The sequence below is a fragment of the Ranitomeya imitator genome, chromosome 3, assembly GCF_032444005.1.
Source record: "Ranitomeya imitator isolate aRanImi1 chromosome 3, aRanImi1.pri, whole genome shotgun sequence".
Lineage (NCBI taxonomy): Eukaryota > Metazoa > Chordata > Amphibia > Anura > Dendrobatidae > Ranitomeya > Ranitomeya imitator.
In genome coordinates, this window is record NC_091284.1 from 518,830,469 (window position 1) to 518,858,076 (window position 27,608).

General features: G+C 41.6%; 1 protein-coding gene and 1 long non-coding RNA gene across 2 annotated transcripts; both read left to right on the top strand.

The window, feature by feature from the left end:
• The first annotated feature begins 1,484 nt into the window (after positions 1 to 1,484).
• LOC138671677 (uncharacterized) lies at positions 1,485 to 17,812 on the top strand. Its single transcript, XM_069759842.1, has 3 exons — positions 1,485 to 1,559; positions 16,109 to 16,444; positions 16,913 to 17,812. Exons 1-3 carry the CDS (start codon positions 1,485 to 1,487, stop codon positions 17,438 to 17,440), a joined length of 939 nt encoding a protein of 312 aa, XP_069615943.1. The 3' UTR covers positions 17,441 to 17,812.
• Positions 17,813 to 21,012: 3,200 nt separating this feature from the next.
• LOC138672191 (uncharacterized) lies at positions 21,013 to 21,836 on the top strand. The gene is made up of 4 exons (XR_011319631.1): positions 21,013 to 21,124; positions 21,376 to 21,462; positions 21,545 to 21,685; positions 21,762 to 21,836. It is a non-coding gene; the product is annotated as an uncharacterized lncRNA (long non-coding RNA).
• Positions 21,837 to 27,608: the final 5,772 nt, after the last annotated feature.

Sequence of the window (27,608 nt, forward strand, 5' to 3'; positions counted from 1 at the left end):
ATCTTGCTTTATGGGCTGGCTGCAACCTGCAGTGCATTTGTTCCAAGATCAGGGCAGGTAAGTGTTGCTGCCATTTTTTCTGCTGTACTCTAAAAATTGGTAGCTTTAAGAAACTTGACTAATGCATTGTTTTAAAAGTTGTGATAACTAAATATGTGCCACTGCCTAACGTGGGGAAGAGATTTTTAAACTGTAACCTAATGAAATATATATCAGCAGTTTTAAAATAGTGGAATAAACTAAAGAGTCCCTTGATGTAAAAAAAGTGCATATATACTTATCAGTATACGCTTAGACAAAGAGACAATCTGCTCTTGATTCTCAGTCATCGGCACAACTTCACAGTAGCATTTTGGTGTACAATCTGCCGACAAGGCTATAGGAAATAAGAACAAGATGAAGCTGATAAAAATTAAAAAGGTAGATGGTATACTCTCCTTTTCTGCATCATTTAAGATCTATTGACTGATTGTAATTAGACAGAAAAATTACAAATACAAACTATGGTGCACTCATTTCTAAGAGCATCATTTCATATTTTTGTTAGTGCTGTGCTATTGCTTATGGGACATTATGCACCAACAAACACTGAATAAAAATTCCTTTAATGTCATTAAAACACTGAAGTTCAAAGCTATGTAATAAACCCCAAGCCAGAACAAGTCACTTTAGCAAACTAGAAACTCTGGCTGCTATATAAAGATTTTTTTGCAGCTCATTTAAATAAATCATGACTTAATTTGCATGGTCCCATCCATATGAGCAATAGCTCATCCTTACTTAGATGAATAGTGTTCCAAAAGGAAAAAGGTATTACTTCATTATGTTATTCTTATGATACTGTGTACTGTTTCACATATTCATACATACATAGCTTTCATTGAAACGATTAATGTTTTTTTTTTTAACCAATAAAATATTGAAGATAATTTTTACTATAATGATGTCTACCATGAATATTTGCTTCTCTCTGTGCTTTAACATGTCTTTGTATGATTAATTGCTTGTGAATACATGGTTTATTCAAGGTTTCACTAATGAATTGTTGTTGGTGGCATATATTTTTGAACACTATGAATTATAGAACAGAGTGAATAAGATATAACTAAGAGTTAAAGAAATCATCTCACAAAACGTACTATTCCACATTCACTAGGGCACATCAAATGTTTGGTTATCTTTATACATTAATTTTTTTTATAGGGCTAGTCCTAGAGATAATCTAAACTTCAAACATTCAAATTAGAATCAAAATGTATTGTCCTTTATTACACTAAAAACAACAACAGACACTTCACTTGTCACCTCTATATTCATCCCACTGCTCGATGTCCGCCTTCCACATCTTGGCATCCCAACTTACTGCTGTTGGGTGCTGAAACCCCAGACCTCTTCCCTCCAGCTTCACATGCGCATGGATGTACCGAGACCAGCTGCAAGCAACACACATTGTAATGTTGAAATGTTGCAACCTTATGACATGCATGTGCAAAGATGTCTTGGGCCTGCTCGCAGCTGGAAGTCTGGAGAGAAACCCCGGGTTTCAGCATCTGGCACTGGTAAGAAAAGGCACTTAGGGCCAGATAGGGAAAACAATCAGCAAAGATTTCCAGGGAGGGGAACTGTAAGGTTTCTTTTTTTTTTTGCCTTTAACATTTTGACAGTCCTCTAAAGTAAGAAAAAAATGGCAGCCATTTGGCTGCCTTTTCTCTGAATTTGCATTGAGCGACTTGCAAGAATCCATAATCTGGACAATATGATTTTTTTTTTGCAAAATTTGAGTAGAATTCAAGTTAATTTGCCCATCTCTACCAATGCCCCTTGTGTTCTTCTGTAGCTGAAGTAGTTATCATCTGCTCTTGCCACTCCACATCGTGCTATGTGGTGATCTGACAGTGAAGATGCTGACACTATGTGGTAATGAAAGTAACTAAAGCAAGCCGGCAACATGGAAAGATGAAAAAGATGGATAAATTAGTAAATAGCACAGAATATAGTAATATTACTTTGATATCCATAACTGTTACGGTATTTATTCCATACTGCAAACACTGTAAAAAAATAATAAAAAGATAAAAATGTCACTCCTCAGTGAGAGGTGACACCCCACAGTATCGCCCACAATAGGTGCTAGCACCGATCGTGGGCATTTAGCCCCTCTCATGTCGCAGTCAGGGGAGCATCGAGCAGGGAATCAGTTCCCTGTGAGCTTCCATTAGGACAATGCAATGCGATCGTGTTGTCCTGATGGTCTCCATGGATACCTCCAACCCCAAATAGCTGCGGGGTCGTTACGGGCCCTGCAGGGAAAGTGGCTTTTGAGCACCTGCTGAGAACAGACACTGACATGCCTCGTTCCCTGCTTGTCAGATCCTGATGTGATACTCTGCAGTACAGAGTATCAGATCAGCGCTCTAGCACGATACACTGATGTCCCATCCTGGGACAATGAAAAAAGCTTACAAATTTTATGCTAAAAAGTGTAAAAATATTTTTTCTAAATCCTTAAATAAAGAAAAAAAAAAAGATATATATTTTCCAATAAATACTTTTATTTATATAAAAAAGTAAACAATAAAAGTACACATATTTGGTATCACCAAGGCCGTAATGACCCACTTTATAAAAGTGTCTCTCTAGTTAACTCCTTCAGTGAACAAAAAAAAGTAAATAAAAAACGAGGCAAAAAAACAATGCTTTATCATCAAACCACCGAACAAAGAGTACAATAAAATGCAATCAAAAAGATGGATGTAAATAAAAATGGCACCACTGAAAATGTCATCTTGTCCCGCAAGAAACAAGGTGCCTTACAGCTCCATCAAATGAAAATTAAAATAGTTATAGCTCTCAGAATAAAGCGATGAAAAAATAATTGTTTTTGGTATAAAATGTTTTATTGTGTAAAAGCACCAAAACATACAAAAACTATATATATAAGGTATAGCTGTAATCCTATTGATCCAAAGAATAATGCTGCATTACCAATTTTACCACCCGCCGAGCGGTATAAAAAAAATTCCAAAAAGCCATTCCTGATTTGCCGTTTATTTGTTCATTCTGTCTCCAAAAATCACAATAGGAAGTGATCAAAAAATGTCATGTACCCAAAAATTGTACCAATAAAAACGTCTGCTCATCCCACAGTAAACAAGCGCTCACATGACTCTGTCTGCCGAAATATTTAAAAATTATAGCTCTCAAAATATGGTGACGCAAAAACTAGTTTTCGCAATAAAAAGTGTCCTTTAGTGTGCGACAGCAGCCAAACATAAAAACCTGATTATAAATCTAGTATCACTGTAATCGCACTGACCCAGAGAATAAATTCGCCTAGTCACTTATACTACGCGAAGAACAGTGTAAAAAATAAAAAAAAAAACAATTCTTCACATGATGTTGATTTTTTTCATTATGCCTCCCAAAGATCGCAGTAAGGCTCAGCGCACATTTGTCCGGCGCTCTATGCTGCTCTGAAATACATGATTCAAACAGAACTCCAGGTGGAAGATTCCCTATAATGAAGGCACTGTGGATGCCATAGGACCCGTGATCCGGTGGTATCCATCTTTTTCGTATTGCATAAAAGTGCTATCGGCCACAGTTTTGTGCGCTTCTGAAAAAGACAACGCTGAACAATAGCCAGATGGAGTCCAGAGTAACTCTGCTGCTTAATTATAGTCAATGAATACCTCGGGGGTTTCATGTGAATCACGTCACTCAGAGATTTCGATGTAAACCCTGATGTAAATGCTCAGCATAGAGCGCTGGATAAACGTGATTCCAAAGGTAATGTAAAATGTTCACAAAAAAGATTCAACTCAATCCATAGAAAAAGCAAGTCCCCACTCAGATCTGTCATCTGTTAACGGAAATATACAGGGCTTGCATGTTACTGGTAGCCCAAAGTCTCTGGAAAAGCTAAATGGTTCCTTGCCAAAATAAATTCAGCAAATTGTGCACTCTGAAATCCAAATGCCCCCCTCCCTTCTGAGCCCCAGTGTGCCTAAACCACATTTAGTACACACGTTTGACATTTCTGTAGTGATCAATGCCCTCCTAATTTACTGGTGCGTGTCTCCAGAACCATGAGCTGGGCATAATGTACTGTTGACTGCAACGTACTTGTCACTACAAGGCAACCAAATTATATTAACTTATGGGATCTCAGTCCAGATGGTACTTGTGCCTCTGCACTAGAAGCCCGTCACAAATGTGACTCACTATCACGTCTCCAATTCAGACCGCATAACAATGTTAAGGATTCTTATATACTCACTATAAACTGCAGAGTGCTCAGCAAAATGTGGGGAATCAGGGGAGTGTGTGCAGGCACAAATAATATAAGAGATTAGTCTGTGATAGTATTTGATATGAGTGGGGAATACAGGGGGGTGTGGTGCCTTAGGTATATTATGATTTTTCAGGTTGTATTTCACACACACACCTGGCTATGCTGTGTTTTAATCTACTATATAATTGTCTAAGGGTCACTTCCGTATGTCTGTCTTTCTGTCTGTCTGTCACAGATATTCATTGTTTGCGGCCTCTGTCTGTCATGGAAATCCAAGTCACTGATTGGTCGTGGCAAAACAGCCACGACCAATCAGCGATGGGCACAGTCCGGCGGAAAAATGGCTGCTCCTTCCTCCCTGCAGTCAGTGCCCGCTCCGTACTCCCCTCCTGTCAGCGCTCACACAGGGTTAATGGCAGCGTTGACCGCATTGTAACGCACTCGGTTAACGCTGCTATTAACCCTGTGTGACCAACTTTTTACTAATCATGCTGCCTAAGCCGCATCAATAGTAAAAAGATCTAATGTTAGAAATAATAATAAAAATAAAAAATAGTTATATACTCACCGCTCGTCGGATCAGGAATAGGCCTTTCCCGCTCCTCGCAACACCCCGGTGACCGTTCAATGCATTGCCGTCTCGCGAGACCGCTACGTCATCATCTCATGAGACCACAATGCACTCTTCAGACCGGAGTACGCGAGGAGCGTCGGTAACCACTTTGATCCGGGGGCGTGAGTATATAACTATTTTTTATTTTAAAGGCACAGATGATTGGCCTCGGGGAGACCAAAACATCCAACACCGCGGAGACACCATCACGTGTTTCTCAACGCAGTGATTCCAGAACACTGCCCCCATCCCTTATGGGAAATATGCAGATGCATGTAAAGAAGCTGCGGAGACACCATCACGTGTTTCTCAACGCAGTGATTCCAGAACACTGCCCCCATCCCTTATGGGAAATATGCAGATGCATGTAAAGAAGCTGCGGAGACACCATCACGTGTTTCTCGACGCAAGCAGTGAATAGCCAGGCCTTTCCCTGGGAAGGAACAACCACGGGAAGGGCAGCATCCTATGAAGGAAAGCCACCTATGCCAAGCATGGTATCCATCCAGAGACAGCTGTTTCGGGGTTTTTGCCCCTCATCAGTGTGGAGTAGGAATCTGGCTATTTTTTATTTTAATTCTTTTTTTTAACAGGGATATGGTGCCCACATTACTATATACTGCATGGGCTGTGCAATATATTATGTGGGCTGTATTATATACTACTACGTGGCTGGGCAATATACCATGTGACTGTATACAACGCATATGCAACGTGTCTGTGCTGTATACTACGTGGCTCTGTGCTGTATACTACGTGACTGGGCAATATACTATGTGGCTGGGCAATATACTATGTGGCTGGGCAATATACTACGTGACTGTATACAACACGTATACAACATGTCTGTGCTGTATACTACGTGGCTCTGTGCTGTATACTACGTGACTGGGCAATATACTACGTGGCTGGGCAATATACTATGTGGCTGGGCAATATGCTACGCCACTGGGCAATATACTGCGTGGCTGGGCAATATACTACCTGGCTGGGCAATAGACTACGTGGTTGGGCAATATACTATGTGGCTGGGCAATATACTACGTGGGCTGTGCAATATACTACGTGAACATGCATATTCTAGAATACCCGATGCGCTAGAATCGGGCCACCATCTAGTACTTCTAATAAAGGTTTATATGTATAAAATATTTTTTTGGACGAGTACATCATTATTCCCTGGTGGAATTTGGTTGTTATGTAATGGATATGTCCGCTAGGATTAAGTATTCATATGGAATAAATAATTTATATTAGATGTGGTAATAATCTGCTATTCCCTAATATGTGGTGGTGTTGTTGTTTTGTGATTTGTCACTACAAGGGCAGTTTTCAATTTTCACTCAGCAACTTCCACTGCTGCTTGTTTGTGAAAAACACCAATGGAGTAAAAATTGTCACTACATCTGTAGATACATTTCCAAACGGTTATAATTTCAGAAATGGGGTCACTTGAGGGGGGATTCTGCTTTTCTAGCATTTAGGGGCTCTTTATATGGAATCCATACACTAGTCTAGGAAAATATGTGCTTCAGGAGGCAAATAGTCCACTGTCCCTCCTGAGTCTCTCTATATGACAAAGTAGTACTGTATATATGGAGCATTTCTACAGTCATCTGAAATTGTGGGACAAATTTTGATGTCATTTTTACCCATTTTCCAGTATGAAAATGTAAAACTTGGGGCTAACACACAACATTAGTGGTAATGATGTATAATAACAAATTGTATTGTGGTTCCGTGTTAGCCAGAAAAATCGATGTGAATACTTTTCTGCCCAATGATGACAGAAGTATTCTAGGAGTGATACCTTTATTGGTTAACCAGAAAATAATATGTTTACAAGCTTTCAAACATATTATTTTCTGGTTAGCCAATAAAGGTATCACTCTTAGAATACTTCTGTCATCATTGGGCAGAAAAGTATTCACATCAATATTGTTGGTAAAAATGTAAATTATTATTTTTTCACTGCCCAATGGTATAAAAGTCTGTGACACACCTGTGATGGTAGTAGAATCACTGGACCCCTAGATGAAATCATTGATAGGTTTAATTGTTAAAATGGTGCTACTTCCCTTCTGAGCTTTGCACTGTGCCTCAAAAGTAGTTTTCAATCACATTTGAGGTATCAGTGAACTCGAGGAGAAGTTGCAATACATATTTTGGGGTCCACTTTCTCCTTTTGCTCTTGTGAAAATACAAAATTTGCAGCTAAAATATATTTTTCTTGTAGAATGTGATTTTTTTTTATTTTCATGGCTTAACGTTATAAATTTCTGTGAAACACCTGGGGGTTCAAGGTGCTCAATATACATCTAGATAAGTTCCCAAAGGGGTCTAGTTTCCAAAATGGTGTTATTTGTCGGGGAGTTCTACTGTTTATGTACATCAAGGGCTCTCCAAACGCGACACAGCTTCTGCTAATTATTCCATCAAATTTTGCATTCGCAAAGTCAAGTGCACTCCTTCCCTTCAAAGCCCTGTCGTATGCCCAAACAGTATTATTCCCCCATATAATATATGGGTTATCGGTGTACTCTGGAGAAATTGCACAACAAAGTGTTCTCCTGTTAGCCTTATGAAAATGCAAGATTTGGAGCAAAAAAAGATTTATCTAAGAATTTTTTTTTTTGACGGCTCTACGTTATAAACTTCTATGAAGCACCTGTGGGATAAACGTGCTCAGTACACATCTAAATAAGGTCCCTAAGTGGTTAAGTTTCCAAAATGGTGTCACTTGTAGGGGTTTCCACTGTTTAGGCACACCATGGGCTCTCCAAACCCGACATGGCAACTGCTAATTATTTCTGCAAATTTTACATTCAAAAGTCAAATGGCGCTCATTTCTTCTAAGCCCTGTCATGCATACAAGTAATTGTTTTCCTCCACATATTGGGTACAGGCGCACTCTGGAGAAATTGCCAAACAAATTGTATGGTCCATTTTCTCCTGTTACCAATTCAAAAGTAAAAAAATGACATCTAAAGGAAAATTTTTGTGAGAAAAAAGTGAATGTTTATTTTTTCCTTCCACATTCCAAACATTCCTGTAATGCACTTGAAGGGTTAATAAACTTCTTGAATGTAGTTTTGAGCACCTTGAGGGCTGCAGTTTTTAGAGTGGTTTCACTTTTGAGTATTTTCTGTCATATAGGCCCCTCAAAGTTGCTTCAAATGTGAGGTGGCCCCTTAAAAAAATAGTTTTCCAAATTTTGTTGTAAAAATGATAAATCACTGGTCAACTTTTAACTATAACTTCCTAATTTTTTTGTTATGTTTCAAAAATTGTGCTGATGTAAAGCAGACTTGTGGGAAATATTATTTATTTACTATTTGGTGCGATATGATTCTGTGATTTAAAGGCATTAAAAATTAAAAGTTTGAAAATTACAAAATTGTTAAAATTTTCACCAAATTTGCATTTTTTCCCTAAATAAACACAGGTCATACCAAAGAAATTTTACCAATATTTTAAAGTACAATATGTCACGACAAAACAATCTCAGAATCATTGGGTTCGATTTGAAGCATTCCAGATTTATGACTTCATAAAGTGACAGTGGTCAGAATTGCAAAAATTGGCCTGGTGAGGAAGGTGAAAACAAGCTTCGGGGTGAAGGGGTTAGTTGAAAACGCCACACTACCCAGCAAAAAAGTAAGCCCCAAGAGTCTCATTTTCCAAAAAAATAAAAAAAGTTATAGCTCTCAGAATATATGGCAATAAAAAAAATAAATTTCTGTAAAATATTGTTTGTAATCTGTAAAAGTAGCAAAGTATAAAAAATAAATAAATCTGGTATCACTCTAATCGTACTGACCCAAAAGAATTGATTGGTCTTATCATTTTTCCGCACTATGAACTATGCAAAAAAGAACACAATAAATGAATTGTTTTTTGTTCATTATAAAAAATCTGATTAAAAACAATTAAAAACATCATGCGTCCCAATATGATACTATAAAATCTCCATCTAATGGTGCAAAAAATAAGAGCTCAATGCAGCTATGTTAGTCAAAAAAAAAAGTTACAGCTTTCATAATATGGTGACAAAAAAGAGTCAAGTAGCGTAAAGTCGTTTGGTAAAAGTTGCATAACAAATTATGGGGTCCATTTTCTCCCATTAACCCTCATGTTAATTATATATTTGGTGTTAAAAAATATTTTAGTAGGAAAAATTTAAATTTTTGTTCTCACATCTAAATATAAATTTCCATGAATCACATCTGGATTAAAAATACTCAGTGTACCAACAGAAGAATTCCTTGAGATGTCTAGTTTCCAAAATTCCTTCACTTGTCATGGATTCCTGCTGTTTTGGCATGTCAGAGGCTCTGGAAATGCAATATGGCATTCACAATATATTTACGCTCCAAAAATTAAATAGCTCTCTTCCCTTTCCAAGCCCTGCCAAATGTCCAAACAGCAGTTTTTCAAGACATTGCATTCTGAAGAAACATGCTTACAAACTATGGGGTCCTTTTTTTCCTTTTATTCATTGTAAAAATTACAAATTTGTGGCTAAAACAACATTTTAGCAAAAAAACATAATTTTCAGTTTCACATCCACATTTTCTACAACATGTTCAACAAGCTTAACACAATGGTAGCTGAATTCATTCATGGGTCTAGTTTCCAAAATGGGGTCACTTGTGGGTGTTTATGCTGCTTTGGCACTGCAGGAGCTCTGCAAATGAGACATGGTGTCTGCAATCTATTCCAGCCAAATTTACATCCCAAATACCAAATATTGCTTCATCCTTTCCAAGTCCTGCCTGTCCAAACAGAACTTTTTGACTACATGTGGAGTTTCACCGGGTTTACAATAAAGTAACAATCTGTGGGGCTAAAACATTTTCATGAAAAAAACTGAAAAGTTTCAGTATGACATCCTAATGTTGTCAAATTCTGTTTAGTAACTGTGAGTTCAAAATGTTCACCTAACCCCTGGATCCTTGTGAGGGGCCCTACAAATGTGTCATGGTGGACAAAATCTATTGGAATTTTTTTTGTGTTCCATAATTCATATTGTGCGTATTGAGGCAAATGTAAAGAAGACATATGGGAAATTATATTTATTAATCATTTTGTACAGCATTACTAACTGATTAAAGGAGATAAAAATTGAAAGTTTGAAATTGTGAGATTTTCTAAATTTGCAAAGTTCAGATATTTTCACAAATAAACAAAAAAGTTGACCTAAGTTTATAATTAACAGAACAAGGTTTTTACCTCCTTGTCCAGCGGAGTGAGCCGATCTACCACAATATGTAAAATTAAACCTATTTAAATATCAAGAGCAAAACAGTAAATGGGCCATATTTTGCACAGTCTCCTCCTGCACAGCTCCTCTCTACACAGTATGATGTGCTCCTATAGACAGTATAATGCCCCACACTGTATAGTATACCCCACACAGTATACTGACCCATTAGTAGCCCCCAAACTGTTTGATGGCCCCACATTGTACAAAGGCCCCACATTAGCTCCGACACTTTTATAGCCACCTTATTGTATGATGACCCTGTCACTGTTTGATGGCCCTCACAGTATTCCCCACACTGTATCAAGGCTTCCACAGCAGTCTCCACACTATATGAAGGCCCCCTCAGTGACCCCCTCACTGTATCTGATTTCCTCAGTAGCCTCTATACTGTTTCCTGGCCCCCTAAGTAGCCTCCACTCTGTATCATGGCCCCTTTAGTAATTCTCACTCTGATATTAAAAGAAAACCTAACAGGTACAAAGCACATGTGGTACATAGCTGTAGACTATCAATAAATTAAAACCACTATGGGTATATAGATATACTATGTGCTTACATGGACGCAATCATTGGACATGATCAGTAAACATAACATCAAAAAAACAAAGAAAAAAGGAAACAAAAGTCCAGCAATTAAAGTGAATTATAGACTCTATTATAGGATAAACCAGTGCGATAAGGGTGGGGAATACCAGAAAAAATAGGACACATCACAAGGGAAAAAATCAACATGCACAATAAGATAGAAATTATATCTTATTTGCTACTATGTACAAAAGACAAATGTGCAGTGTAGAAATTGCAAAAAATAGTGTATTATACAAATGAATAATGGCATGATGTGAACAAATGGCGATAAGTAGTAATAAATATAAATTAGGGTGAGAAATAGGATATAAATATATCAATATATAAAATGCTAATGAAATAAATTGATTATCCTAATGCTCACTAAGTACTTAGATCATATTAGTTTAATGCCAGTCGCTATTTGCCATATTAGTTAATGCTCCACAAATACCTGAAATTGTGCAGAGGGTCCCTTGGATGCGCCCCACCCGACGCGCGTTTCGGCGTCAGCCTTCGCCAGGGGGTGATATGGCAAATAGCGACTGGCATTAAACTAATGTGATCTAAGTACTTAGTGAGCATTAGGATAATCAATTCATTTCACTAGCATTTTATATATTGATATATTTATATCCTATTTTGCATCCTAATTTATATTTATTACTAATTATTGCCATTTGTTTACAGCATGCCATTATTTATTTGTATAATCCGCTATTTTTTGCAACTTCTACACTCCACATTTGTCTTTTGTACATTGTAGCAAATCTAATATATAATTGCCTAGAATACTACTTCCTGCAATTTGTGCCAACTTCCGTGGCTTTGTCCGGAGCTAATGTCCGGAGCTAATGTCCGGAGCTAATGTCCGGAGCTAATGTCTGGAGATAAGTGACGTCAACAGTGTCCAGTGTCTGATTGGTTGCCGCCTGCTGCGAGCGACCAATCAGAAACGTGCCGTACTGTGACACACTCCGCCCGCCATTTTGGTGTGATTTTTGAATTTTTACTTAAATAACAAGAATTGTCAAGAGCTGGTGAGTGCAGCCATTTTTTGTTCTTTCTTACTATTATTTATTAATTGTATTATTCTTACATTTGAATAAATAAAGTATATATGGATTCTAGACTCCCGATTCTTTAGAATCGGGCTGCCATCTAGTAATATATAATTTCTAATTTTTTGTGCATGTTGATTTTGTCCCTTGTGATGTGTCCTATTTTTTCTGGTATTCCCCACTTTTATCGCACTGGTTTATCTTATAATATAGTTCTCACTCTGTATTATGGCCCTCTAATATCCCTCACGCTGTATCATGGCCCCCTCAGTAGCCCCAACACTGAATGATAACCACCTCAGAAGCTTCCACACTGTTACATGGCCCCCTAAATAGCCCCCACTCTGAATAAAGACCTCTTTAGTAGCCCCCGCTCTGTATCATGGCCCCCCTAGTAACCCTCATACTGTGTTATGGCCCCCTTAATAGCCGCCACACTCTTTGATAGCCCCCTAACTTACCCTAATATCATTAACTAACAACAGTCAGCTAACTTATAATACCTACTTTATGTACTAAGCCCTAAACCATACGACCTTATGATATCACATCCTACACTGTACATTCCTAACATTATGCATTACCTTTACATTACTTATACACTATACATATCACATTGCACATTATTAAATATACAAAGAATCAAGACATAGTACACACAACACACTTGGTGTTTTCAGGGGTAGGAACGCGACAGTCCTTTCCACCACCCTTACAACTGTACTTATTATCTTAATAATGAACAACCTCTTTAACATAAATCAAATTGTCAATTATTCTCTATATCAGGTTTGCATTATCCCAAACTTAGTATATAATTCAGCTATTAGCTGAAATGTTTTTATCACATGTTTTAGAAGGCAGAGAAAATGTATTTGTAAGAAATAAAGTCAATTAATCTTCTTACATGTATAGCCTCTAATATAAATGCAAGAGAAATACTGGCTTAAGGTCCCAATTCAATGCAATTTGAATTTTTTTTTATCCTAATAAAAGGTCTTTACAATGCTCTTTTATTTGGTGTTTCTTTCTTGTTATCTCTTTACGTCCGTTTAATTCATGAGGCAAATTGTAGGTCTTTCCAAGCATTTGCAAACAATGGTAGAAAAAAAATGGTGGTATTATTAATTCAAAATGCACTAGGAGCTGCTTAGACATCTGTCAATAACTTGTTTGATTTACAAAGAAACAGTCTATGTGAATTTGTTTGAATAGAAGAATGATTATTATCTACATAAGGTCATTATTTCTGGAAAAAAATGTGTGGTTCTTTAGTATAGCCAGACAAAAGGCGCTTGGTTGAAATGTATGTCTATGTATAAATCCTATTTACAAATTAGTACACTTCACTACCAATTATTTGTTCAAAATTCTAAATAAAATAGAACGAAATGAAGTAAATATATTTTACAAGGTCCAGAATATGTTATATAAACTTCCTATTTCAAGGAGCTTCGACAACTTCTAATAATTTATTATAAAGGAAGCTGTTTTGTTTAGTTGTCATGTACTTTTTACATTTATTCTACAATTTTAAAGCACAATTGTAAAAGTCATAACATGCAATGTGATGCACAAAAATCATCAGTGTTCCCGGCACATTACCCTCCACTCCTTATCCAGTCATAACCATAGCTAAGAATTGAAAAAAATAAAACATTCACATTCTCACTCTTCTCCTGGTTATAGCATGTACTTTTCACCTGTGTTCACTATAGGAAACCAGGAACTTACAGGACCATGCCCCTATAAAAAAAAAACCCTAGTTTGTCTATTTACATTGTTAGAAATCAGGAGAAAATGATGGACACATGTTTGTGTGATGCGTTCAACTTTATTAATGAAATGCTATATTGATATCTGATTAGTGTGACCCTAATATGTCTATAATGAAACAAATTTGTGAAAGATGTGTCACTAGTCATATCCTATCATATACAATATGATGATTTAATGATCGGAGGTATCAGACTGATACACCCAATGCCTCATTTGGATGCTGCTGGGTAGTGGATAAGAGGTCTGAGAGGGCATCAGTATAGATAGAGCAATTTGCACTATTTCCTTTAAATTAATATTTACTGGAGTTCCTGGGCCTTTCCCAATGCAAAATGCAGACAAACAGATGAAATTGACAGATAAAGATGGGCAAATTTTTTCGAGTGAAATTGAATTCTACAAAAAATACTTATTCTCCACAATACAGAATTTTTGTAATTTGCTCAACATGAACTCAGCATAACTATGGCCATCAGTCTCCCATTTTGCTGAACAATAGAAGGCTGGGAAAAGATAAAAAAAATCAGTTAATGTACACCTCACACCTCAGCTGCTTGATGTCCCTTGTACGGTCATCAGCGCTTCATCTTATCGCTGGACTATTCATGATGGAAGTCCTGACCTAATGTGAAGAGACCTGGGTTTTCAGCATGTATTGATGGTAAGGAGATGTGCCAAGGACTGTCAGGGGACATCGAGCTGCGGGGTTGGCCAAAACAAAGAATGATGAGTATTAGTTGACCTTTTTTTCTCTACATTTAAATGTTTATTATTCTCTGAGGCCTTTCGAGACCCCCGAGAAAAAGAGACATTAAATTTGAGCAGAATAAATTAGCTGCAAATCAAATGTAGTGGTAAATTCTGCAGGATTTGGCAAACTAGAATCCCAAGAGATCTGCTCTTTTCTACTGAAAGAGAAAAGAGAACAATTGTGCTGGAGAAACACCAGTAATGTTAGTAAGGTCTTTTTTTCAACTGGAGAAATGTAGCCCACTAGCACAGACGAGGCTTGAAACAGCAGCGGAAAACAAAGTTTTATTCTAAATTACGAATATTCAACTTCCTGTGAGATATAAAGAGATAGCTACCTTTATGGGATAAGCAATATCCACACAATATGAAGCCCAAGTAAGGGTACCGTCACACAGTGCAATTTTGATCGCTACGACGGCACGATTTGTGACGTTACATCGTCGCTTAATTATCGCTCCACTGCGGTCACACTTCACGATGTACGGCGCTGGAGCGATAATTTCATGACGTATTTGCGATGTAGAAGTCGTATGGGACAGTCGTACGGTCGTGTCACACAAGACGATTCAGAGCAAATTTTGCATAATCTGTGCGTGACGTTGTTCACTAGGGGGCGTGTCGAGCTGCTAGCTATGTGCTGATAGGCCACAGGTTCTGTGCACACAATTGGTTGGAAAATTTGTCACCTGAGCGCTATTGTTTCCAAGCCACCTCACCGGTTTCAAAATTTCCTTTCTTCACTTTGTACTTGGACACTTGTTGGACTAGGACATCGGATTCAGTATTTCACAGAATATTCCACGCTTTGCACCGCAGCTTCGAGGTATGTTAGACCGCTTGGGCATAGTGGATGGAACGATGTACTGTCGTCATGAGCGCTTCGTTCCGTCGCTGAAGCGATGCGGATGGTACGCTGTTGTGACTGGTTGTGACTGGTGGGCTAGAGCGTGGTAGATGGAACGCTGTTTGGTCGGCATGACCGCTTCGTTCCGCCGCTGAAGCGATGCGGATGGTACGCTGTTGTGACTGGTTGTGACTGGTTGTGTCTGGTGAGCTACAGCGTGGCAGATGGTACAATGTATGGTCACCATGAGCGCTTTGTGTGGCTGCTGTAGGGAAGCGGGCGGTACACTGTTCTGGGTTATGGTGGCCTATGGCGTGGCAGATGAAACAAGCGATGCGGATGTTACGCTGTTGTGACTGGTTGTGACTGGTTGTGACTGGTGGGCTAGAGCGTGGTAGATGGAACGCTGTTTGGTCGGCATGACCGCTTCGTTCCGCCGCTGAAGCGATGCGGATGGTACGCTGTTGTGACTGGTTGTGACTGGTTGTGACTGGTGGGCTAGAGCGTGGTAGATGGAACGCTGTTTGGTCGGCATGACCGCTTCGTTCCGCCGCTGAAGCGATGCGGATGGTACGCTGTTGTGACTGGTTGTGTCTGGTGAGCTACAGCGTGGCAGATGGTACAATGTATGGTCACCATGAGCGATTTGTGTGGCTGCTGTAGTGAAGCAGGCGGTACACTGTTTTGGGTTATGGTGGCCTATGGCGTGGCAGATGGAACAATGGATGGTAGGCATGAGCTCTTTGTGTGGCTGTTGTTGTTAAGCGTTTGGCACACTGGCAAAAGTATTGTTTAAAGGACTCTTTGTCAACCGTGTAATTTTTTTTTTTTTATAATTATTTTTCAGATGTCAAATCGTGTGGAATTCATCAGGGAATTCATCGAAATATATCAGTCTTTTCCCTGCCTCTGGAAAATCGAATCTCCAGAGTATTGTAACAGGGAAAAGAGGCAGGAGGGTTATTTAAAGCTCATTGAGCTTTACAATCGTCATGCACCAGAAGAGCCAGCAAACGAAGCGGTTATTAAAAAGAAAATTCAGGCGCTCCGCACGGTGTGGAGGAAGGAGCTTAACAAGGTTCTTCACACTACAAAGTCCGGGGCTTCCACCGAAGATGTTTATGTGCCAAAGCTTTGGTATTTTGAACATCTGAATTTTCTGAGGGACCAAGAGGTGCCACGGACTTCCACGTGTTTTCGCTTGTTGGCACCTGTGGAACAAATTGTTTCGGAGAACCACGCCGAGCAGGAGTCACAAGGGCAACAAGTAAGTAGCTCTTTGGACGAAAGTTCACCAATGTGTCCTATAATTACATAATTTTTCTCTGCATTTTATGTTTTATACTTCTGATTATCACATCAGTTTGAAGTTATTACAAAAACATGTCCACATAAGTAACCCTGTCGCAGTAAAGTATTATATGGGGAACATAATATGTATGAAATGGCGATATTTCTAAACCATACCATCTAAGCAATATAGAAAATAGTATCGCTTCAAGCTGCCGATGTACTCTTGTTGAGACTATTTAGACTATAAAATATTCATCAGGTTCCCCTAGCAGTCAGAACAGTGTAGTTAAAAGTAAATGGGAAGGTTAAAGAATATTACTGAGCTTAAAATATATTACAACCTTTTTTTACCTACTACGAATATATAGTTTGGATGCGGTTATGGTGGTCAAACTTTTTGTTGCCAGGTTCGTAACTTGTTTTTTTTTTTTTTTTCCCCCAGGATGACAGTGCGCAGGACAGTACACTGGACTGTTCACAGGACTGCACGACAACAGATTTAGTGGAGGCGGCACCTGCCAGGACTCAATCGAGGCAAGGTCCAAGGAAACGGAAAGCCACCTCAGACGTTTCACATGAACTGTTGAGCCTTGCAAAAAAGGTGTTAACAAACAATGTTAGCCCTGCGTTGCAGGGGTTTGGACACTATGTTGTTGACAAACTGGGCAAAATGGACGACAGCCAAAGAACACTAGCGGAGCGTCTAATATTGGAAGCAGTAAACAAGGGTACAGATGGCGATTTGGACAAGCACACTTGTTTGGTCTATTCCCGGCCAATGCAGCGGACAGAGCCCTCATATTACAATGGTTGGTCACAGTGTCAGACACCAATGCGACACAATGTTCCCGTTTCCCACTTCGGCCAGCCACCCCCTAACCACTCCTACACGCCAATACCTTCACATATGGCTTCGCCCGTCAGGCACCAAAGTTATCAGCCGGAAGAATCGTCGTATCACAATTTGTGATTTCCTAACTTCTTTTACATTACTTTTTAGTTTATTGTCTTGTTAAAATAATGTTTCAAATAAAAGCTTTTATTAGAAATTCTATCACGACTGTTTGATTGGTGTGTCTCGATCACAGCACTGTATGAGGGCACAAATGAACGTAACAAATTCATGTACAGTTAACTAATACAAAAAAAATGGAATCATAGTTTAACTAAATATTTTTAATGTAACAACCAAAAATGTATTATTGGCCCGCCTCCAACTGCTGGCACATGTCCCGAAGCTTCTGCAGCTCCTCCATTGCCACATTGTGCTGCTCCTGAATCCGCGCCATAGTGTGGATAAGCCTTTCTATGCCGGCTTCCAGATCCTCCTTGTTCACACTGACGACAGCTGTGGGTCAAAAAACATAACATTAATAACACTGTAGTCTCCCGATGTGTCTTTGCTTCTGTGAAGGAAAAAACAAAACAAAAAAAAGGCTGTTAGCATATATGGCAACACTGGCTGACGGGGGAGGGGGGTGGTAGATGGCAACACTGGCTGACGGGGGAGGGGGTGGTGGAAAGGGGACCTGCAACCAAATCCAAATCACATTATTGTGGGAACCTACTAGGATCTGGAGGAGTTGACCCGGAGGGCACAGATCCAGAAGAGGCTGTGCGGGATGCCTCGTGGCGGCGGTGGTGCTGTGTCTTTGCCTCTGTGAAGGAAAAAACAAAACAAAAAAAAGGCTGTTAGCATATATGGCAACACTGGCTGACGGGGGAGGGGGGGTGGGGGATGGCAACACTGGCTGACGGGGGAGGGGGGTGGTGGAAAGGGGACCTGCAACCAAATCCAAATCACATTATTGTGGGAACCTACTAGGATCTGGAGGAGTTGACCCGGAGGGCACAGATCCAGAAGAGGCTGTGCGGGATGCCTCGTGGCGGCGGTGGTGCTGTGTCTTTGCCTCTGTGAAGGAAAAAACAAAACAAAAAAAAGGCTGTTAGCATATATGGCAACACTGGCTGACGGGGGAGGGGGGGTGGGGGATGGCAACACTGGCTGACGGGGGAGGGGGGTGGTGGAAAGGGGACCTGCAACCAAATCCAAATCACATTATTGTGGGAACCTACTAGGATCTGGAGGAGTTGACCCGGAGGGCACAGATCCAGAAGAGGCTGTGCGGGATGCCTCGTGGCGGCGGTGGTGCTGTGTCTTTGCCTCTGTGAAGGAAAAAACAAAACAAAAAAAGTCTGTTAGCATATATGGCAACACTGGCTGACGGGGGAGGGGGGGTGGGGGATGGCAACACTGGCTGACGGGGGAGGGGGGTGGGGGTAAGGGGACCTGCAACCAAATCACATTATTGTGGTAACCTACTAGGCTCTGGAGGAGTTGACCCGGAGGGCACTGGGACAGTTGACCCGGAGGGCACAGATCCCGAAGAGGCTGTGTGTGCTGCGTGGTGGCGGCGTTGCTGTCTCTTTGCCTCTGTGAAGGAAAAAAACAAAACAAAAAAAAGTCTGTTAGCATATATGGCAACACTGGCTGACGGGGGAGGGGGGGTGGTGGAAAGGGGACCTGCAACCAAATCCAAATCACATTATTGTGGGAACCTACTAGGATCTGGAGGAGTTGACCCTGAGGGCACTGGGACAGTTGACCCGGAGGGCACAGATCCCGAAGAGGCTGTGTGTGATGCCTCGTGGCGGCGGCGCTGTCTCTTTGCCTCTGTGAAGGAAAAAAAACAGTTCGGTCAGCAGTTAGCTGTGCCACATAGTGGCTCTGCAACGTTCAAACTGCCCCATAGCTGTGCCACATAGTGGCTCTACAATGTTCAAACTGCCCCATAGCTGTGGGACATAGTGGCTCTGCAACGTTCAAACTGTCCCATAGCTGTGCCACATAGTGGCTCTCCAACGTTCAAACTGTCCCATAGCTGTGCCACATAGTGGCTCTGCAACGTTCAAACTGCCCCATAGCTGTGGCAACGTTCAAACTGTCCCATAGCTGTGCCACATAGTGGCTCTGCAACGTTCAAACTGTCCCATAGCTGTGCCACATAGTGGCTCTGCAACGTTCAAACTGCCCCATAGCTGTGGCAACGTTCAAACTGCCCCATAGCTGTGGCAACGTTCAAACTGCCCCATAGCTGTGGGACATAGTGGCTCTGCAACGTTCAAACTGTCCCATAGCTGTGCCACATAGTGGCTCTGCAACGTTCAAACTGCCCCATAGCTGTGGCAACGTTCAAACTGCCCCATAGCTGTGGGACATAGTGGCTCTGCAACGTTCAAACTGCCCCATAACTGGGCCACATACTTTTGGGTACCTGCGTACTGACCTCTGCGAATCTCCTTGCGAAGCTCCTGCAGGCGCTCTGGGCTTTTGAACTTGAGATCGCCCCATTTTTTCACAATCTGGGCCTTGCTGCGAATTATCCCAAACCGCTTCCTGAGGCCCTCAGACACCACACGGACAACTTCCTCCTTGTGCTGGTTGCGGTGCAGCACCAGCCCTGTTGTTTCGTACTGCATCCGATCCATTGTTCCAATAAGGAACTTGAGCTCTGGGATGCCCAAAGGAGGATCACGGCGACTGGCAGCCATTATCACGATGTCAGGGATACAAAACAAGCTAGCGCAGGCACGCCGGAACGCTGTAACGTCATCACGCCGTCATAGACCACCACGAGCGTACATTACGTGATGCTCCGGCGTTATATAACCATCCTTCGAACGGCATTTACTATGTGCGTTCCTTCCGTACCGCTCAGCCGTCACAAATGTGACGCTGTCCATAAACGGTAACGCTATTGCGATGCCGATCTGTCGGCAGTACGGCGGAGTCAAGCTCCTCCTCTGGGCGTTGCCGTTCAGAGTCATTCCATCTAAAATGGCGGCGAGAATGCGTTCAGCTCCTCTGGGGCAGCCAGAGCTCCTTTTTTTTATTACTGAGATGGATGCCCTGGATTACGAGGGTCTGGAGAGCCGCCCTGCCCACCCACACATCCACAAACGGGAAGTGCTTGGCCGCATTAGCAGAATGATGGAGAGGAGGTTTGACGTCTGCCGCAGTCAGCTTCAGCTACGTAAAAAATGGGCTGACCTACGCTATAAAACGCCACAAATGTTTGCTGAGTTGCGTGCGGAGGCAAGGCGAGGCAAGTACTAGTATGGGGGGAATGGGAGATGCACGCTGTCAGGAGGGGGGGGGTTTGGGAGGGAGGCTTGCGCTCATGGTTGCCAACGTAACCTCAAATGCATTAAAACACATGCCCCGTTTTTGTAAAATGTAGTTATTTTCCAAGCAGAATATGCGTTGTCCGTGAGAAAACTTGTCGTGGTTCCCTAATCTCGACCACCATCTTGAAATTATTAAGATGTCCGTAAATTTTAATTTCTTAATTTACCAAAAATATTATCGGAGGAGGTTGGCCTACTGATGAAATGATACGTTTTCCAAAGACAGGAAGACCATTGAACACCAGAGCCCACAGACATGTCAAAGTATCGCACCCCTGTAAAGTGTGATCTCTATTTTATGTTTCAGTATATTGTAAGCTTTGATCTGCAGCACTCAACATTTGTGTGTAAACATTGTGATTCTTTACTTTAGGTGTAGAGAGACAGCGGCGGCAAGTGAGACCCACCATTGCCACCAGTACCCCATCTTCACAAACCAGTGGGAGCCCACAGTCCGGGACATCACGTAAGTTCACAATCATTGATTGCATTTTTTTTAACATCACATGGGACATAACAGGGTAGCTGAAATATTTGAAGACATTACAGACGCAGTAATGACCCAGCGGCCTACCACGCCTCCACCATCTGTTGCGACCATGCACCCTCGCACCCCTGTGAAGTGTGATATAAATTTTATGTTTCAGTATATTGTTAGCTTTGATCTGCAGCACTCTACATGTGTTTTTAAAGATTGCGTTTGTTAACTTTGTGTAGAGAGACAGCGGCGGCAACAGGTACCTGCAATTGCCAGCAGCACCACAGCATCCACCACCAGCGGGAGCCCACAGTCCGTGACGTCACGTAAGTTAACAATCATAGATTACAGTTTTTCAACTGCATACGGGACATAAGAGGGTAGCGGAAATATTTGAATACATTACAGACGCAGTAATGACCCAGCGGCCTACCACGCCTCCACCAGACAGCAGACGCCCTCGCACCCCTACACCACCCTCAACACCTCCCTTCCGCCACTCCTTTTCCTCCCCCGGGTCGGCGGCATTCTCCCCAGAAGCTAACATACGTAAGTGACCAAAACAGCAAGCGCTTCCCAACGGCGTGTTCCATAGTTCACCAGATCTGTTATTATTTCCTTTTAGGTGCTGCATCAGTGGCCAGATCGCTGGGGTGGGAAATTAGCAGCTCAGGTTCTGGCAATGAGGAACCGGCGTCCCTTCTCCGTAAGTATCAACAGAATACGAGTGGTTTTCTGCTGGATGTCACAATAGACAACTAAAACTGTAAAATTTAATAAAATTTACATCGCCCTGTGGTGCCAGACCAAATAGAAATTTACAACACACAAAATTTGTTCCTGCCCAAGAGGTCGGGATGTATTTTCAGCGGAGTCAACGTTGGTTCTCCAACCTCTTCTATCCACAGAACCGCCCACCGTAAGAGAGCTCCTGGCGAGACAATTGCGCCTGGAGCGGACAGCAGGGCTCCTGCAGCAGACAGCAGCGCTCCTCCAGAATCAGGTAGAGCAGCAGGGCGTGACGCTGCGACACCTCTTGGGCCGTGGAAGGAGATAATTTTTTTTTTTTTTTTTGGTTATGTTATATTTTGTTGGTAAATAATTTAAAACCAAGAAATTGTTACAAAAAAACCAAAAAATCTTCGCATTCTTTCTTTAATGTTTACCAAGCTATAAGGGTTAACAGCACCATTTTATAGGCATCACATTTAAAGTAATTTTGAGAGGTTTATATGACAGCAAAGCAAAAAAAAATATTTTTTTTTATACGGCGCGATCCTGCCAGGGTACAGCTCCAGAACCATTAAAGTACTGACAGTATTTTTCGCGACAGTCCCTTGCATCGTCTGCCTGTCTGCCAGATCCAAGTGCTTGAAGAGCTGTAAAATTATCAGGTTGTGTACGCCATTCCCCGGGCACAATATCTCCGGTTCTTGCGTCCACTGCATCAATAAACGAAGGAGGAGAATAGGAGCTCGTATCATGACGTCTCAGGAAATTATGGAGCACACAGCATGCCAAAACCACAAAGTCTATAGACGGCAGCTTCAAGTTGATAGCTGTGTGGAACACTCTAAACCGATTTGCCATAATCCCAAAGGCATTTTCAACCACACGACGGGCCCTCGACAACCGGTAATTAAAGATTCTGCGCTCCGGTGTGAGTGTTCTCTGTGCAAATGGCTTCAGCAAATGTGGATGAAGAGGGAAAGCTTCGTCAGCGATGAAGACAAAATTTAGGTTTGCTTTTGTGTCTTCATTTAGTGGCAACAGCAGTTCATTGTTCCTCAAGCCTTCCCCAAATGAAGTAACATAGTAACATAGTAACATAGTTAGTAAGGCCGAAAAAAGACATTTGTCCATCCAGTTCAGCCTATATTCCGTCATAATAAATCCCCAGATCTACGTCCTTTTACAGAACCTAATAATTGTATGATACAATATTGTTCTGCTCCAGGAAGACATCCAGGCCTCTCTTGAACCCCTCGACTGAGTTCGCCATCACCACCTCCTCAGGCAAGCAATTCCAGATTCTCACTGCCCTAACAGTAAAGAATCCTCTTCTATGTTGGTGGAAAAACCTTCTCTCCTCCAGACGCAAAGAATGCCCCCTTGTGCCCGTCACCTTCCTTGGTATAAACAGATCCTCAGCGAGATATTTGTATTGTCCCCTTATATACTTATACATGGTTATTAGATCGCCCCTCAGTCGTCTTTTTTCTAGACTAAATAATCCTAATTTCGCTAATCTATCTGGGTATTGTAGTTCTCCCATCCCCAGTGTGTTCAAAAACTCCACCATCGGAGACTCGACCATTCATGCCAACATCCACATCGACAAACTCATAGTTCGCATTGACAAGGGCCATGAGGATCACACTGAAATATCCTTTGTAGTTGAAAAAAAAGGATCCAGAGTTGGCTGGTTGCGTGATGCGCACATGCTTTCCATCTAATGCACCACCACAGTTTGGAAACTGCCACAGCTCATCAAAATCGGAAGCAATCCTCTTCCAGTCATCCGCCGTCTTGGGAAACTGCAAGATGAGAAGGAAACATGTACAATTTAGGTCAAATATATTATGCACATACACTCTCATGATGACATCCTACAGTGATTGAGGCGCAGTATGGATTAGTATAACAAAGTCAACAACCCTGAGTATGCAGGCAGCCATTTTATCAGATGGCTTCGGTGAATGAGAGGGGGTGATAAACAATATATCGAAATTATATAATCACTAAAATTACGTTGGGAGCAGCAAATAAAAGAAGGGTGGCGCAGGGTTGGAGCAGCACATATCAGAATGGAGCCGCAAAATGGTAGCAGCACATGTCAGAATGGAGGCGCAGGATCACAGCAGCACATGTCTGAATGGGGGCACAGGATGGGAGCAGCACATGATAGGATGTAGAACATATACCAATAGAAATGCGCGCAACCAGGGCGTAGAACGGGTTAAATAGCTAGTATAATATATCGACATAACACAGCAGCCAAAAAAATATAGTAGTACCTCCATATAATGCCTTAAGCTGTGCACAATGGCCTCGCATGTCTCCGGAATCACAACGCTCAGGAAAGGTCTGGAAACAGCTGCGGAAAACTGCAAATCCTGAAGAGACCTTCCTGTTGCCAGGAACCGCAGTGTCACTGCCAACCTTTCATCCACGGGCACGGCTGCACGCATCGGCGTATCACGCCTTTGTATGAGTGGCGTAACAGCAGACAGTATTATCTTGAAGGATTCCTCGGACATCCGAAGGTAGTTTCGGAAATCATGAGGGTTATTGTCACGTAACTCTCTTATGAGACCCATGTGTGACAATGTGGATCTTTTCTGCAGCCAGCTCCGGGTCCACATGCGACGTTTTCGTTTAGGACGTCTCTCCTCTTGAAGACGTGCTGCCTCAAACACCAGGGCAGCAGCAACAACAGAACTCTCATCGGAAGTGAGCATAGTTCCTAAAAAGAAAACAAACGTACAATAAATACACGTGCTTACAAAACAATGTTCTGACCGTTGATCTAATAACTATATATGTTACTACTGGTATTAAATGGGGCAGTCAACCATCCCGATCTGTAAAAGGATTAATTAATTGGGCCACGCTACAGCTGTGTACCTGAGGTTCTCAGGCCTACCCTACTCTCCATAAAGGAACAATCGACCACACTCCAGCGTTTATCCCCGTTGAAGCGCAACATATGCTACGCTGTAGCGTTATACATACCTTTTGCGGTAAAAGTCTAGTAGTTAGAAAAGTCCAGGGAATCCAGCGAATTTAGGAGTTCTGTTTACAGCATGTGCTACAGAGAGAAATGAATAGCGCGCTCGAGAGCTCCGGTTTTATCCGCTGTGAACAATAGTCCTTTGTCTGTCGAATGAGCGCACAGTATTGTACCGCCCAATCAGCACACGGGAGGTGGAGAATTCAGCGCTCCTACGTAGCCAGCTCCTCCGCCCTTTACATCGTATACAATATCGTGCACACCTTTGTTACACCATGCGATCATGCCGCCACAGCGGGACACTAGACGACGAAAGAAAGTTTCAAACGATGCGCTACGACGTACGATTCACAGCGGGGTCCCTGATCGCAAGAGCGTGTCACACACTGCGATATCGTACCTATATCGCTCGAACGTCACAAATCGTGCCGTCGTAGCGATCAAAATTGCACTGTGTGACGGTACCCTAAAAGAAGAGGAGTTTCAAGCCAGACATTGCTAGCAGCCTGCAGTATGGGGGTCTGTGAAATGGTAACTCTGAAAAAGAGACTGCAGTCTGTGCTGATATGCTTAAACAATTACACAGAGACTGTTGCAGTGAAGGAACTGTTCCTTAAAGGGGTGCTAGAGGACTATCACAAGTGTCCGCAAATGATACAATGTTCAATTAACTATCTTTGTTCAAGTTAACCTGTTATGCCATCATTTTTGTTCTTCAACTGACTATTGTGTAAACCTGCATTCTCCTGACATTCCTGAGTGGGGAATTAATCTTTAGTGAATATCCATGGCATCCTGTATTATATCAAAAGGGTCATACTATCTGTAATCACTATGGGGCTCCTGCGGGCCAAAAATACCAAAAAGCGGCAATTCATTTTTTTAATGTTTGTATGCCACACCTAAAATACTGAGAGATATCAACCACCAAAGCCATGGAATAAACCATAAAAATCCAGATAAGATTATATAATTTAAAATATGCATCTTTGTTAAATATTAGCAACAGTTATACTAAAAGTGAAATAAAATAAATTGTGTGCACATATCAGGACAATTAATACAGAAATATATATAAAAATCTTTATATAAAAAATCAATATTGTCAATATTGTAATTGGTGGACTAAAAGTTTAAAACCTACAGTATATTAGGCCATAATTGGAGTAAATAGGCTCATAATAAAGATATTGTAGATCTCCTTGAATGAAGTGAATAAAATAATTAAACAAAAAACTTTCCATTATACCAGTAAAAATGAACAGTGAAGAAAAAAAAAAAAAATAAATAAATATATATATATATATATATATATATATATATATATATATATATATATATATATATCCTATAGGGAACCAAGGTTCAGCAGTGTCATAGATTAACAAATACCCAAACATCCATATGAAATTCAAAGTGCATAGTGCAGGGGGCAAAATATTGGAGATCCGTACTTAACTGTAACACCTGGTCCTAATAATGCATACACCCTGCCGAGCGCTTCGGAATTAAATTCCTTCATCAGGGGGTGGCATTTTGTAAAAACAAGGGGTTTATATACTGCAGAGTATGAGCGGCCAATATTAGTTACCTGGGTGTTTTCGTGCACCGCCAGGAAAACCCGGAAGTCCAACGCCCCCACACCATGTGACCAGACACACGAGAGCACAGTACCCACCCGGTACGCTTGACATGGGCAATAGAGCTATGGCAGCAATACTAATAAAGAAAGGTGCTGGAAGATATATCCGGTAAATATGACACTTGGGCTGAATAAATTCCATCACATGTCAATAGGGGGGAAGTTAGAGTGAGATAGCACAAAGCTAGAGACCCACTATAAACATTAAATAAAGTGTGGTCCCGACCATCTCCCAGGGCCTGTCTGTCACCGGCAGGGGGTTAAGTTGCCCAGCAGGCCTTTGCCGAGGAGTCCAATTCTTGGGCAGGAGACACACGTCCGAATATAGCCCCCAATGTCACAGGCCATATGCAGCCACCAGTACGTCCTCGCTAAGAGCTCAGATGTCCTCTTGGTCCCAAAATGTCCACCCACCCTGGACGAGTGAGCCCAAGAGATAACCTCCGGTCGCAATTTAGATGGAACAAAAGTTTTGCCTGGGGGCACAGACTCTAGTGAAACCGAAGCCACAGTTCTCAGGCTCTCTGAAGGGACAATAAGCTGAGGCTCCTCCTCCTCTTCTGATGACACTACAGAGCGAGAGAGAGCGTCGGCATGAAATTTCTTTTCCCCGGGAAAGAAAATGGAGGGTTAAATGGAACCGGGAGAAGAACAGGGACCATCTAGCTTGACGAGAATTTAGCCACTGGGCTGTCAGTAAATACACCAAGTTCTTGTGGTCTGTGAACACCTGGAAGGGAAAGCGAGCTCCCTCCAGAAGATGTCTCCACACTGAGAAAGCCAACTTCATAGCTAGCAACTCCCTGTCCCCAATGAAATAGTTCCTCTCTGCTGGTGAAAAGGTCTTAGAGAAGAAGAAGCAAGGATGCTTCCGACCTTGATCATCCTTTTGGAAGAGGACTGCTCCAGCACCAACAGATGAGGCATCCACCTCCATAATAAATGGCTTATCTACATCGGGGTGATGTAGGATGGGAGCGCTAGCGAAGTGTGACTTAATAGAGAGAAAGGCCTTGGAGAATCTCTCCGATCACAACTTGGGATTTGCTCCATCCTTGGTGAGGGCAACCAAGGGAGCTACCTAACTTGAGAAGTAA